The sequence below is a fragment of the Neospora caninum genome, chromosome XII (assembly GCF_000208865.1).
Source record: "Neospora caninum Liverpool complete genome, chromosome XII".
Classification (NCBI taxonomy): Eukaryota; Apicomplexa; class Conoidasida; order Eucoccidiorida; family Sarcocystidae; genus Neospora; species Neospora caninum.
This window is the reverse complement of record NC_018398.1, coordinates 4,771,454-4,786,650: the sequence shown is the minus strand read 5'-3', so window position 1 is coordinate 4,786,650 and position 15,197 is coordinate 4,771,454. Positions and strand designations below refer to the sequence as shown.

The window sequence follows — 15,197 nt, the reverse complement described above, 5'->3', positions numbered from 1 at the left end:
TGAGTAGTTTCGGTTTTTGGATCTGCGAAAAGCGAGCTCGTGAACCCAAGTGGTGATTTATTCTGTGCAGCTCCTTCGGAGAAAACGTGTTTGAGAGGTTTGTCATCTCAGTTTTTCGCGCGTTCATCTCACGCGTCCTGCACAGGCACCCTATTAGCAGACGCGGTTCTTTCGCTTCCGTCTTCTTCCACATTTCTTTCGGACAAAAAAATCTGCTTTCCAGGTGCGCCCTGGGATTTCGCAACCTTGGTAGAAAACACACATGCACGTAAACGCCGAGTACCTCAGCACTTCCCCGTTCCGCTGTAGCCCTCCTTGCTCTCTTCACAGCACAGCAACATTATACCTCGTTTATGCACATATGCAACAATGTAGGAAAAACATCAAGTACATAATCGTACACGAAAATACCAGTGCGATTGTAGAGAGAAAATCAGCGCCACTTCGCCTTTTGGGTGTAAAAAGGCGGGAGCGGGTGCCTGACGCGCAAGATGCACACCGGAACGTAGTTCAGGGAGCAGGCAAATTTCCCGAAACAACTGAGAGACAAAACAGCAAGCGATGTTTCTGTTGAAAGAGATAAATGCAGATACGGAAGGAAGGCGCCGCAAACCTGCCTGAATCGCCTGACCTTCGATGTCCTTGCGCGTACCGCGACGGAAAATTTCAGAGCAGACGGCATCGACACTCGGGAAAAACTCTTTGAAAACCCATAAAAAACACAACTCTCCATATGCATCCACGTACACCCTCTGACGTGTAGCGACATCAACACAACAATGCAGGTGTGCGTATAGACCACAAACAAATCCGCCTGGGATTCCCCTTGTGGAGTACGGGTGAAACAAAAAAATTGGATCTTTGGCTGGGCTTGTTCTCTTTAATCGCGTCGCCTTTCTCTGCACATCACATAACGGCCTCGAACCAGAAGCTATCCCGCAAGGGTTTGCTGGAGAGCGTGAACTCGCGCAGGAAATCAAATATGCTCTCCATTTCGCTGTCGCCCTCGAACGCGGAAGTGACGTAGGCGAAAAGAAGTAGGAACAAGCGCGGGTGGACTTGATGGATCTGTTCGAGACACACGCTGTCGAAGTTCTGCAGAAGAATGCGTCTCGCTCTCTGGTCTTCGAATGTCGATGCGCTGGTTCTCCGGAAACGTGCCATCCGCGGCCCTCTTTTTGACGGGCTCTCCCACGTCGTGGCAGCCGTGCCGGTGGGGTGGATATACACCTCAACGAGATCCGCGACTGCAGAAGAGGTGAGCACCTTCAGACCGATCACGAGACTCCACGTCCGCAGGCTGAAGAAAGTAAAAATGGGACAAACACCGGAGAAGGCCGGAGATATCAGTACACAATCGACGGGGCACCGGCAAGTAAAGCAAGTTCCCAGCGCGGTAGGAACCCTGGCGAGAGAAAACCCGAAGCGATGCAGACTGTCTTTTCCCTCGTCTAAGCATGTGCTCAGTTGACCGCAGACAGCCGGCTCGACGCTAGCTCCTCTTCTGCAAACCTTTCTCGCCTGCCTGTCCGCTTTCTCCTCTCGGCGACTTCTGTTTCTCCTCACGGTTCATTCAGTTGGTGCGTCAAAGGACTTACGTCTTGATGAACCGCAGGAGCCCCTCAAGATCATTTGAAAAAGGCGACAGCGGCGTCAAATTGCACTCTGCTGCTCTCCACGCTCCAGCCCTCCCCGCCATCGGGGTGTCCACAGCTTCAAGAAGGTCTCTGTGAACCTTTTCTCGCCACCCTTCCGCCAGTTTCTCGACACACGCTCGCCACTCTTTCTGGTGCTTCGGGTTCGTGCTTCGCCGCGCCATCCCTTCTTCTGAAACGGAGGCGGCACAGAGCGATGAAGCTGGCGCCGCGAGAAAGTGCGAGGCGCCGCGGGGCGTTGCGCAAACATGGGAGAGAACAAACTGCAATTTGTCCAGAAAGTCCAGCTTCTGTGCAGTCGACCAGAAGAAAGGATGGTGCCGAACAGCATCTGACAGAAGAAGGAAAGAAGCCGGAAAGGCAACTTTGTCTTCCTGTTCCACTTTGTCCGTGTCTTCTGCCAAGCCGGCCAACTCGCGTTTCTCTCGATGCAGGTGGGCATACGATGAGGGCGTCCCGCCACTGCTCAACAGAAGAAACAGATGTTGCAGGAGGGGCGGGAAGCCGGAGACAGTGTCGTACACACCATGCAGGTCTACTCCCGTGCCGCTGTCCCCTTGGGTTTTCTCGCTCGCGTCCATCGCGGCTGCGTCTTCCCGTACGCCCATTCGCCTCCCGCCGGCAGCTCCACCGGAACAGACGAATAAAACGAGGCGAGCTGCGGCGTGTGGGAACAGCTGAGGGCATTGTCCCAGCAGCTTTCCAGGGGAGACCGGCACAAACGCTGGCAGCAGCGAAGAACCCAACACATCGACGCAAGTTGAAACGGCGGTCGCCTTCTCGTGCGGATCTCTGCGTTCCAGCGAAGTCTCGCGGGTTGCCACCCAGATGTCGGTGGGCGAAATCACGAGGCGGGGAGTCCTGGAGACACACCACTCGATCCGCCTTTCTCGGCCTTTCTCATCCCCTTCCTTTTGCGCCTTCTCGATTCCTTTGCCGTTGCTGTCCCCGGCGCTCCCAGTCTCCTCAGCAAACACCTTTCTGGTTCTCTCGCGCAGAGCCACGTGCACATGCAGGTCTTGTACTTGAGAGAGCCCCACAAGAAGCTCGCGCAGAAGCGCCGGGAGGTGCGCCGGCGTCACGAGGCCCCTCGGCACCGTGCCGTATCGCGGACTTCCAGGTGTAGGGACGCCCCCGCACAGGCGCGGGGAAGTTACCGCGGCATCCTCCTCGCTCCCTTCGAGCAGCGCTGCGTCGTGGGACGAGGCCGCGGAGGGGGAGATCGCACTCGCGTCTTGGCCGAAAGGGAAGAACGAACTGCAGATGCTCTCTTCAAACTCATGCGGCGCTCGCAACTCCGGGAGGCCGTCCGATGGATCGTCTGTGCGACGGGAGGCGCTGCCACTGGAAGCCGGCAGAAACTTCAGAGGAGAAACGCCGAGGCATGAGTTCTGGTTCTCCCGCGAGGAAGACATTGACGCTTGAAACGAACTCGACCGTCTTTGCGACGTGGGCTGCGAGGCAGTCTGCCGTCCCGTCCCGGTCTCGCAAGGTGCGAGGGATGGCCAAGAGAGCGGGCCCCGTGGAACAAAGGAGCGGCAGAAGCACCTGCCTCCTGCCCGTGTGAACTGCGGCCCCACCAAAAACTGGTCGAGACAAGAACGGTGAAAGACGTGAGGACAGTCTAGCTCTCTTTCCGGGTCTTCTGGGGTGTACCCACATCTAACGAAGCAACACACTTCTGTTCGTCCGGCTGCCGTCGCCACGATTTGGTCTGTCGTCTCCCGGTTGCTGCCAAGATCTTCGGGTTGCCTCTCAATCGCCTCGCCACACAGTGCGCACCACAGATCCGCGATTTCGCCTTCCTCGGAGTTTGCCTTCTTCCGACTGTCTCGAGGGCTTTCTACCCGCCTTTCGCTCGCCTCTCTCTTCGTGGCTGCGACCAGTTCGGACACATCGAGCCGCATTGGACGAACTCCGCACTCTTCTTCCTTGAAGAGAGAGTTCCCAAGCGGAGAGAAACGCGATAGATCTAAACGTAGCGCACCGGAGCAGCCGCTCACCAGCTGCGCCAAAGTGAGACATCGCGTTTCTGGCGAGGCAGAGAGAGAAGACGCAACACCGAAAGACGAATTCGCCTCTACCCGTTGAGCCGCTGCTGCAGCTGGAGACTCGCGTAGACAGACCGCGAGGGTGGACCCAGCCGCGAGGGGCTGTCGGCGTGTCTTGACGCCTTCCTCGCCCTCAGCTCGCTTCTTCGCCTCCGCGCTCTCCGCGCCCGGAGATGACCAGGAGCCCGCGGGAAGGACAAACACCGAGTCTGCGGAGCACGCCGACAGGCGGCTGAACATGCGCGCGCCGTCGAGGCGAGCATCCGCGCGCACAGAGACCAACAGCAGCAAGCGCTGAACGTGACCGAGCGAAGGCACCAGAGACCGCGAGAGCAACCTGAGAGACGAAGCCGCGGGCGATGCCGATGCTACTGAGGAAAACAGATTTGCACACGGAGAAGTGCGGCAAAAACATTCTGAACAGCGTCGATGAGAGGAGGGCCAGAAAACGCCCGGCCAAAAAAAGGTCTGCACGGGAACAGCCGTGCCGCGCATTTGAGTGACAAACTCAGAGGTCACACTGGAAAACAGAGACGTGACATGCGTGCCGCACGCGCCTTTATATTTGCCGGGGAATCTCTACAGTGGCGTTCTTGTGGAGACCACGATTTTCCTGTGCCTGGATCTGCATGCACATCTATATATATATATATATATATATTTATATAGGAGACGCAGTTTGGGAGACGGGGATTCGCCTCGTGTGTGTGGAACGCGGCGTATGTACAGAGAAGTTCCCAGTTGAGATTCGTGGGATGTTCCGGTAACGTTCCAGGTTGCTTGCGGGCGTTCTGTACCTGAGTCCTTGGCGAAGTGTCGAAGGTTGGTCGCGACATCTCTAGGGGCTCGAAGACGCTCGCAGCTTGTCTCCTGGCCAGTTTGTTCTTCGCTCGATGGCGCCCAGCAGAAAACCAACCGACCGTCACGGTCTTCTTTCTCGGCGTCCGCAGCTTCTTTTCTCAGGGCCTCGGCGAGGACGCACATTTCCCTCACGAGTAGTTCACCGAAAAGTTCTCCTGCCTCGATCCCCTTTTGGCTTCGCCACTGACTGTCCGAGTCTCTTCCCTCGTGCACTTGAGCCCAGCGTTTCGCTGTTAGCGATCCGTCCTCGACGCTCTGCTCGCGTTGCACCGTCGCCTTCTTCCCACTTCGCGGCTTCGCGGCTGTCCCCGTCGCCGCGGCTTTCCGTCCCTCCTTCTCGCCGCCACACTCTGGCCCATCTTCGCCGGCCCGCGCGTCCGACAGAGCAGCCGACGAGGCCGCCGTCTCCGTGGTCATCGCCGTCTCTCCAGACACGCTGCGATCGTCGCCGGAAGTGGGCGCGAGGATCTCGCGAGCGGGGCGTCTCACCTGCAGACTCGACGCGCCCCAGAACACAGACGCGCCCGAGGCCCCGGCAACCGTCGAGGAGGCAGGCGGCGTCGAGAGCAGTAGAGGCAGTGTGAGCGGGCTCGACTGAGAGGAGGAGCGGTCGTGACAGTGGGGACGGAGCGAGGGGGAGAGAGAAAGAAACTCGGAAACGGAGGGAAGCGAAGAGACCGACGACGCGGGAGACGCCGAGGTAACCGTCCCTGCAGCTGTCGCCGCGGTGAGGTCTTCGCCTACGCTGCGGCTGGGCGACGGGGTGCGAGGAGCGAAACAGGGTTTCCCACTCTCTGGAAGAAAGTCGGGGCATGACGACGAGCGGTCGAGAGACGCCCGCGAGGAAGTGATGTCGGGCGAGGAAGGCAGGGCCCGCAGCGACGGCGCGCACGGCGACAGACGAGACGGTGCCAGCGAGCCGAAGAGACACGACCAAAGCGGCAGTGAAGCAGACGGAAGCAGAGAGCCCGTCCTAAAGTCATACGCGTCTCTGACCTCGCCTTCGGGGATGCCTTCGCTTTGCAGGAGGGCGCGTGGGGACGGCGAAACAACCAAGTGAACGGCAACTGTCGGCCAACAAGAAAAAGACAGACGCTTAGGCGCCGCCTCTTCTTCGCTGGTCCGGTGCTCGGACCCAACAGGTCCGACAGGCTGCCGAGTTCCTGGCGCACGGTCCCCCGGCAAAGGAGCGGCGGACAGCAGGGACCGCGCGGCAGGGTCTGACTGCTCCGCTCTCATGGGTTTCGGTGCGAGACCACCAAGAGTGAGCTTCTCTTCGCGGCATGTTCGCCAAAAGTCGGCAGGAGCGCTGTGGAGGCCGACGACGGCGAGCGTCTCCTTCTCCCAGTGTCTCGCGTCGACTGGCTGCTGCCTCTGGAGGCGAAGAAGCCCGAAGAGAGAGCAAGGATTCTTGCGAGACGGCAGTGTGTTTTCTACGTCCTTTGTCTGTGCCTGCGTCGGAGCCTGGGCGTCAGCGTCCTTTGGCCTCTCGTCAAAAACGCGCCGTCCGTGAACAACCAGCAAGCGGTGGCCTTTCTCAGTCTCCTTCGACAACGCCCCTTCGAGAATTTGCTCAGTGAGTTCTTCCTCGCGAAGGTGAGAGACGTGGTAGCGAGCTGTCACCTTGAGGGTTGCAAGAGCCTGGAGCACGGGAGACTCCGGAGAGGCATCCTCGGGCTTTCCCTTCTCTTCTCGGCTCGGGTCGGTCACATACAGAATCACGTTGTGCCATGCCAGGAGACCGAGAAGGGATTTGAGGCACGCGAGCTGCGCGTTTCGGTCTTTCACGGACACTGCAAGAACTGCCGTTCTGTCAACCTTGCTCCTCGCCTGTCGCCTCCCCTCCACGTCCCTAGCTGGAATGTGCTTTGCCTCACCCTGCCACCGGTCTCCGTCTGCATCGACCGCCTTCCCGTCGACAGGATCTTCTTCAGCCACTTGCGCGTGTCCACTGCGTTTCATTTTCCACAGCGCGCTCATCGCTTCCTCGAGGAAAGACAGCTTTTTGTGGAACAGATTCCTCTCTTCGCCTTCTTCAGCTTTTCGCGAGGCAGAGAGAGCGACAGACGACGAAGACACCGAAAAATCCCTCTTGCGCTCGTCTTCTTCTTCGTCGAATGCCCCCCACAAAGCCACGGCGGCAGTCTCAACTGCCGTCACTGCAGCGGTTGGGATTCGGGCCAGGTCTTCTTCTTTCTCTTCTTCGAGGGCGTCGTTCGAAAACGAGGATGGCGCCGGCGACGCGCTTCTTCCTGCCAAGACGGTCGCTGGCGGATTCACGTCGGCGTCGCTCGCGAACGCGCTCGCCAGCCCAGACGAGGCCTCACCAGAGCCGCAAGACGCCTCGCCCTCCTCCGGGCTCTCGGTTGCGCCCCGCCGGCCCTTGAGCACGGCGGGCCGAAGCAGCCCCGGCGGAGCCGAGGAGGCGAGGGGGGCCCACGCGGACGGCGCTCCTGTCTCCTCCTCCATGGACCTCCACTCAACACCCCACAAGCTGGCCACAGCGGAGGGACAACTGGGCTCTTCGCGCGGGGCACGCCGCCCGCGGTTTCCGGTGGAATCGCGCTGGGAGTCTTCGGGATGTACGCCGGCCGGCGACACGACGGAAAACGAGGAGGCAACGAAGGTATCTCCAGACTTTCTGCTCTCAAAGGAATACGACCCTGGCAACGAAGTCGACGGCAGATTCGTTGCGGTGCCGTTCTCTTCGTCGGTTCCCCACAAGTTGCCTTTCCTCCTGGGCGGCGAAGAATGGAGAATCGAGATCGCGAGGTTGTGGGGCGACGGCCTCTCGGCCACGCGCGCTTGGCCCGGCGCTTCTGCGCCGTCAGGGACGAGCAAGCCCGGAGGCGAGGAAGAAAGAGAAGACGAAAACGACAGCGAGGCGAACTGCTGCGCGTCGTTCGGCTCGGTCGCCAAAGGTTTTGGACGACCCGTGGAAGGGCCCCACAAACTTCCGTTGTCGAAGAGACGCATGAAGCGGCGGCCACGCGCGGAGGCCGCACTGTTTCTTTCGAGCGGTCTCGATCCACCGTCTTGTTCGCCCCCGTCCCCTCTCGACGCAAGTGTCTCTAACGACGGTGAAGACCAGAGATCTCCTTGAGAAGCCGTGGGGCCTCCCTTGCCGTGCCGTCTGCAGCCTTCCGTGCTGACGCTCCACGCCTCCGCCTCGTCTCTGTCTCTCTCCTCGAGTTCCTCTGAACTCCGGGCCGTTCGGAGAGCCGCTGCGGGACGACCAGACTCGCCCGAGGACACCGGCGGATGCCCTCCAGATGACACAAAAGGCGGAGACGAAGACGACAGAGGCGCCACGGCAAGAGGCAGGAGCAACGCACTCGTGTCCAGGCCTTCGCCTGCGAGTCTCTCTCGCGCGAAGGCGTCCGAAGGGCCGTTCGCTGCCGCGACGCGTGCTCGCAAGTCCGCCTGGCCACCCCTTCTCGAACCCGCGCCCGAGAAAAACAACGCCCCTTCGTCCTTCGCTCTCTCTTCCGGCGCTGCGTCCGATAAGCCAGACGGCAGGCTGTCCCCGGGGAAGGCGGCCGGAAAGAAGGACGAACCGAGAGAGAACGTGTCTCTCGGGCCTTCGATCGCTCCCGGCCTGCCGCCCTCCTCTCCGCTGTGGGGTGTGAACAGCACTGAGGGTGCATAGTCTGTGCCAGAGTTGCTGTCGTCCTCGGCCGAGTGGTGCCCCGAGAAGCCCGGTCGGTTGCTTAGAGACGCACAGAGGCCCATGAAGTCGTGAGTGTGTGGAGCGAAAAGCGAAGACACTTCGGCGTTTTCAGCAGAGAAGGTATGCCCCTGAAGCTCCTCGCCGCCGTTGTGCTCTCCTGCATGTGCAGGCGCGAAGTTCTCTGCCTCGCTCTCTCGAGACGACCCGTTCAGCAGCATCGCAGCAACCTGGAGGAGCAGATGCTCTTGCGTCTTCTCGCGGTTCGCGGAGGCAAGACGGCCGCCAGCGGGTTGGAACGATGGCGGAAAACACGACGCCGGCTCGCTCCAGCTTTGGAGATTTTCTCTCCTGTCCCCTTGAGAAGAGCCGCTGCCGTCTCTGTAGGAGGCCCCCGCGCCGGACAGGAACTCGTGGACGGACCCTCGAGACAACCGTCGGGCTGGAGCCTTCTGCCTGCTCTCGTCTCTGGCTTCGACGGCCAGGGTTGCAGACCAGGAAGGGGCGATGCGTCGTCGCTCGTCCTTCCGAGGCAGCGCATGCAGGCCTTCGTCGCTCACCTCAACGGCGTCGCACATGCTCTCAGCGTTTGCATGACACGCCTCGAGCGGCGAAGCCGCCCCAAACTGGACGAGCTCCGACCCCTGCGCTCCCGCAGGGTACGAAGGGAACGGGGGAGGAGCATAGGCTGCGTACGACGCCGAGTACGAGGAGGACGACGACCGCCTGCGGCAGGAGGCAGGCTTCGACGAAGGCGCGAGGCAAGCGTTTGCCCCACTGGCCTTGGAGAGAGCGGGGAGAGCCTTCGGCGACGATCCAGGCGGCGGCCCGGCGCTGACTCCGCCCACGGAGAAAGGAAAGGCGGAAGACTGCACGACGGCGCCAAGCCCACTGTGGCGGTGGGACCCTCGACAGACGTGTTGAGTTTCAGACGAACCAGTTCGGCTACCCGCCGTCAGCATCGCGTTAGCACCCTCGGAGCCGCCGAGGCCTGCAGCCGCTCCCGCGCGCCGCGACGCCGCAGTCAGCCGGCTGAGAACGCATCAAAAACAAAGCGGAGAAAAAGGAGTAGCGATGCTTGGAAACCCAGCACTCTGATCACGCCGCTCCAGACGCCCGAGGAGAGACAGAGATACACCGCGACAAGAGAAACCACCAGCGAGGAACCGCCAACAGAAGTGGTTACGGGGACGGGCGGAAGCGGACATACTTTCGCCCCTTGTCGCTTGCAAGTAGAACGTGTGTTTTGAGGAGGTCGTCCACACGCCTCTGCGGGGAGTCTGAGGGTCACGAAGATTCATGTCCCTCTGTTCACAACTCGTGAGGAAGGCACTTGCCTGTGGTGCCCAAAGGCTTCAAAGTCGTCGAGGTTGAACAAGGGCGGCTCGAGGAAGAGAGGCTGCAGAAGTTTGAGCTGCGAGAGCGGGAGGGGCATCGAGTACGAGAAGGTCCAGCCGGCCGTCGAGCACGGAGGCACAGGAATTCTGCGTTCCGTGACGTCGTGGTAAAACGCACAAAGAAAGCCCCGGGGACAGCCACCGGCTGACGCAGACGCGCCGCCGTGGCGACCTGCCGATCGGCCTTTTTCGCCGCCCTGGGACGATTTGCCGTTCGAGTCGCTTGTCTGGGGTCGGTAGTCAATGCACGGCATCGTCTTATAGTAGGATGGATGATACAGTTGTTCCTTGCTACCGTGGGAAAAGCTGCAGCGCGCTCTGGAGAACAACACAACGAGCCAACAAACCACCTTTTCTGCACACCCCGGTCTACGCGCAACTAGGTACACGCATATACAAACGTATGCACGTATGTACAGTTTTAGATCTCGAATAAGGGATACAGAGGTAGAGGCGTACGCCAGGATGCTGGAACGGTTTGCACAGACAGCGAGTAAATAGAGATGCACAACGGGTGATTTCTGCGGTTTGTTGGCATGCAGAAATCGCCCGAGAGGCACTTGCCCGTGTGGACATCGCCGGTCGTAGTCCGCCGAGTGGAGATCCTTCGACCAGGCCGGACAGGGTTCGGAGCCGTAACCTGCAAAACGGAGAGACGAGAGAAAAACTCCCCGTGGCGAGGCGACTCGGAAGTGCGCCGCACAATCTTTCCGCCCTGATTTGTCCTTCACACAGACCCGCCGACTGAGGACCGTCAACAGGGAGAAAAGATCGAGGAAGCGCGTTCCCTCCGTCTCGCGAGGACGGACGACCGCCACAGGGCACACATTTTGCTGGAGGAACCCCATTTTCAGACGCCCCCTTTGCCGCTGGTCGCCGTTTCCTGCGACACTGCTCCTCGGGAACGAGAGAGAGCACCCCACTGTGGCTTTTCCGCTGTAAAAAGAGGAGACTCGACACGGCATGTTTTCTTTCCCAGGAGAGCACCAAAGGGGAACGAACGCGTTTCAAAACAGCTGTCTCTGTTCAGACGCAAAGTCGCCTGTCCCTCCTCTCACCGATGGCAGGGGCGCGACGACAGTCCTGGTAGGTGTGGGCGTACACGCACGTGTGCCAGTCGTGCTGGGAGCCGTACGGACACCAGACGGTTTTGAACTTGGCGACGAAGAACTGACAGTCCGGCTCCCTTTCTTCCTGCTCCGTGAAGAGGGTGGCCCGGATTTCGGCCCGCGAGTGAGCGAAGGCACAAAACACGCCGCGCGCACAGGCCGTCAACCCGTTCTTCTCATTCTTGGAAAAGTTCGAACAGAAGCGTTGCTTGTAGATGTTTGGGTGGTAAAGCAACTCGTGGCGGTTGTGACATCGCTCGCAGCTGAAGAACGCAGGGCCCGAACAACTGTCTTTCCATGTGCTGGGCAGCCAAGCCTACGCGGGGGAGAAACAACGTGTAACCTCTCTATGACGGTGCGGCACACGGCCACTTCTCCGGATCCCTACCTTCAAAATCCTACAAAAAACGTCCTCTTGGTGGCACACGTATACGCACACACAAAAAGAATTACATACTCATCTCGGTGTATATCCGTGTGCTCTGGCAGCCTGCTCACTTGTCTCCTTTGCTGCACTGGATCGTCGTGGTGTCCAGGTCGAACTGTTCCTCGCACTGCTCCGCCTGGTAAGTCACGGGGGCCCTGGGGAAACGCGAGAGTGAGAGAAGAAAGCAAACGCGAGAGTGAGACGGTTTCCACACACACATGGGAACAGGCCAGAAGGATCGCGGAACACAGCCAAGGCAAAAAACAGACACGCCTTGTCCTCGCACCGCCAGCCGCCTGTGCGCTCTCCTTTCGCCTCGCCTCTCTCTCTCTCTCTGCAGGGCGAGCGTCTGGCGAAGTCTCTCCTGTCCGTTCGCCGTTTCCCACTCTTTTCTCTCCTTCCCTGCGTGCTCTCAGCTCCCCTCGTCGGGTACGCATCGAATCGTGTACGTCTTTTTCTGCGCGTACCTGCGTTTGTCTCGGTAGTTGTGGTAGAACGGGCAGCTCTTGCGTTCGTGGAGAACATTCCGATTTCGACAGGGGAACACCTTGAAGAGGTCGAGGTCGAGGGATCCGTCAGGCAGAAAGACATTCGCGGGGCCGATGCCTTCCGCTCCAACCGTTCCCGTCGCGGCCGTCTGCTGAGCCGTCACTGCGCAGCTCTTCCCCTTTCCCTCCTCTCCTGGCTGTCCAGGCGTGAGAGGCACGGATGGGTCTGAGGCTTTCTGCGACAGAGACCCGCCCCACGCGCCTGCGCCACGCCACGCCCCGTTTTCTCGCCACGAACCTAAAGATGGGCACGAGCAAGTGCATTCCTTCTCGACGTCAGGCGGGTTTTTCTCCGAGCCGGCGGAGCTGCTGGACTTCTCGGCCCCTCCCTTCCCGCCGCATGTGGCCTTCCCTTCTGCGTCACGAAGCGCTCCCTTTGATCCCTTCGGCAGCGGAGACAAACGCTGAAGTCGAGGAAAGAGGACAGCATTCGGACCCGCCACGTCGCCAACAGGGCTTTTCACGGCTTCTCGGCCCTTCTCGAAACTCCGCGTCGAGTTCGTCGCTGCGCCAGGAGGGCCTTCTGCCCGTCGGTCCTCGCCCTTCTTCGGCAGCTTCTCGTTCCCTGCCGCTGAGGATCCCGAGAGACGACGCAACGCCTCTCCATCCTCGCCGCCGTGTGGAGGAGCCGCCGACCCAGGCTCCTTCCCGCACGCGCTGCCTCGCAGCCCCACCGTGTCGCCCAAGTCAACACCAAACGAGGAACGGCGGTTCTGCACGCTCGCAAGGCCGCCACCCAGAGCGGCCTCGGTGCGCCCCTGCTCTCTGGCCGGCGTCGGCGTGCTCACGCCTCCCTGCCCGTCGCCGCTCGAGCTAAGATGTGAGTCGTGACTGAGAGTCGAGAGAGGCGCGTTGGGGCCTACAGGCGAGGGCTGTTTCCCCATGCTGGTCGGGGTGTATTTCTTTGCAAGTTCGGCCCGCTGCTCGCCCTTACTGTGGGCTTTCCAACAGCAGCATCGCACCCGACCACAGAACGCAAGGAGAGCCTCGCTTCGGCGCTTTCGCGGACTCGTGCCAGGCGCGGCACTGGCTGAGGAGAAACAACACGAGCGGTTCGACGAGCTCCTCGAATTGGTGCAGAGAACCGTCTTGTACACCGCGGGGTGGCCGAAATATTCGGCATCGGTGTGGCACGCCAAACACTTGTCTCCCTCGATACACCAGGCGCCGCCACTTCCAGCCCCGAGCTTGGACGGACACCTGGCGCCCCAAAACAGGAGACAGCCGGAGACAGAGTCGACACAGCTCCGGCGCTTCCGGTTTCCGGGTTTGAGCATGACGGCCAGATGGGCATCTTGTTCTCCTTCCCTTTCAAAGACCGGGAGGTCGGACGCGGCCGCCGTGGGCAGTCGCAGATCGAGGAGTTTCTTGTGTTTCCTCTTCCCGTGGCCGTTCGCAGTCGTGTTGGCCTTCTTCTCTCCTCCCTTCCCAGTACCCGACCCCCTCTCACTTTGGTCGCCCTTGCTTCTCTTCGAGCGCGGAGGCGACGGCGACCGCGCGCTGACCTCGCAGACTTCGGCCGCGCTCCCTGGGGCGACGCTCCTGGTCCCCCCTCCCAGCCGGAGGCCCTCGGCGCCGCTGTCCTGGGTGCTCTCCTGAGGGTCCTCGCCCTTGGCCGACGAGCTGGTTTTCTCGTGGCGGGTCTGTCTTCGTTCTCCAGGCGGCACTGCGCCTGCGCTGTCGCCATCAAAGGCGCGAGACTGCCGAGAAGGCTCGCTTTCCCTGCGCGCGTCCCTCTCGCTGTCACTGCATGTAGCCGCACTCGATCCACCAACTCTCTGGGACACAGCTCGAGCAGCCACAGCTTTGTAGCTCAAAACACCATTTGAAGCGGCCAAAGTCGGCGCGCTTTTCTCGCCTCGCGTCGCGAGGACCGAAGACGGAAACACATCTGGGGGTTGGGTCGGCGGGCCAGAGGCGTCTCGGAGCGACACCGAGGGGCCAGTCTTGGTGGACGAAGAGAGTCGAGGAAAGCTCAGGAACGACTGCGCCTGACTGCCTTCGCGTGTCGACGGCGACGCGCCAGACGCTCCGCCGTTCTCTGCCATCGTGAGAAGACAGATCCAGCAGGTCCCAGCTTGGGTTCGGTGAGACGAGGAGCCCAGGAGAAAGGATAAATAGGCACGACTGACACGGAGGGCGACGTGCACACCTCGGCCGTCAGGGACGACGATGAGAAGGCACAGGCAAGAACGTGCCCCGGTGGGTTCAGGACCTCAGAAAGAAATCTCAAGAAAACAATTTGTGCCCTTCCTCTGTTCGGAGGGGGCCACAGAAAAGAAATCAACCCTCGATCTGAAAAAACAAGATCCCTGGTGTGTGCGTGTGTGTGGGTACAAAACCAATCGTGGCACAAAAACAAATCGGAACTAAAACACTATAGGTCGGGTCCTTCAGGAAGCATCCCTTGGTAACCCAAACCAGCGGAAGGAGAGAGGAAACAAATTCACACGGTCCACGAACCCGGGGTTATGTTGCCATGCCACTGCGTTGGGCACGGTGCAGGAGAGAGAATCGGCGGACGAGTAATCGCGACCGCAAGCAGAGGAATGCTTGCAGAGACACAAAACAAAATGGGTAGACACCAACGGCGAGCTCAACACTGTAGAAACCTTTTTCGAGTTCTTGGACGAGGCGTGGTTTCGTCCAGAGCTCCCGACAACTGATGAACTGGAGAAAGGTTTGGCAATGCAGGGCACCATCAAAAACGAGAGATTTTCGTCTCAACTTCTCTCCAAACTCTGAAAGAGACAGGGAGGGCCTCTAAAACGATTGCTTCACAGGAACCTTCTCGGGGCTCAAATAAAAAAGAAATACCATAATTCTTCACCAAGTCGTTTCACCTGCAAAGAGAACTTGGAGCTACTTGGACGTGTTGAAAGCCGGAAATCCCTGGGTGTATGTACACCTGATTCTCTGTTTGAAAGACTCCGAAAGCGCAGACCGGACGGGGTTCGGGAAAGAGGCAGTGTGCTTTTTTCCAGAAACCGTCTGTAAATCTGATACGGACTGACTATGCAACAAGAGCTGATAAAGAGGACGACGAAGCGAACGCGGGGCCTTCGCTACGTTCTGAAAAACTCATTTGGGGAAGGCGTGGTGACTACGTGGTTATGAAAGGGAACCTCTTTGGGTTTTGCAAGTCAAAAAACGGAACACGCACACCCTCATACAGTACGAACGTTTGATCATCCCTCTGGCACCCGGACTCGCCGTTGGAAGGTGCCTCTACCTCTCTTTTTTCCTTGGTGATTTTCAATGCTTCCCGAGCCCCCTCTTCATTTTTCTGATCCAGGTGCTCTACATCTTGCGCGTTACTGTTTTCCCTCCGAAATCCCGAGTCCCTCCCCAATGGTTCGGAAATGGGGCCTTCAGATAACGTGGAGATAGGAAGGGCCCCGCGTCAAAGGTTTTTATCACCTGTAACAGACGCACCTGCTGGGAAGCCGATGAAAAAAGAGCCTGTATCCTGGCTTTATGCA

General features: G+C 59.7%; 1 protein-coding gene across 1 annotated transcript; it reads right to left on the bottom strand.

Annotated features, from left to right (window-relative positions):
* Positions 1–906: 906 nt before the first annotated feature.
* On the bottom strand, positions 907–13,763 carry NCLIV_066230 (putative zinc finger (CCCH type) protein; the record flags this gene model as incomplete). Its single annotated transcript, XM_003886174.1, has 7 exons — positions 907–1,300; positions 1,599–4,077; positions 4,504–9,266; positions 10,091–10,271; positions 10,690–11,003; positions 11,239–11,322; positions 11,635–13,763. The coding sequence occupies 7 exons, from the start codon at positions 13,761–13,763 to the stop codon at positions 907–909; spliced, it is 10,344 nt and encodes a 3,447-aa protein (XP_003886223.1).
* Between the last annotated feature and the right edge of the window lie 1,434 nt (positions 13,764–15,197).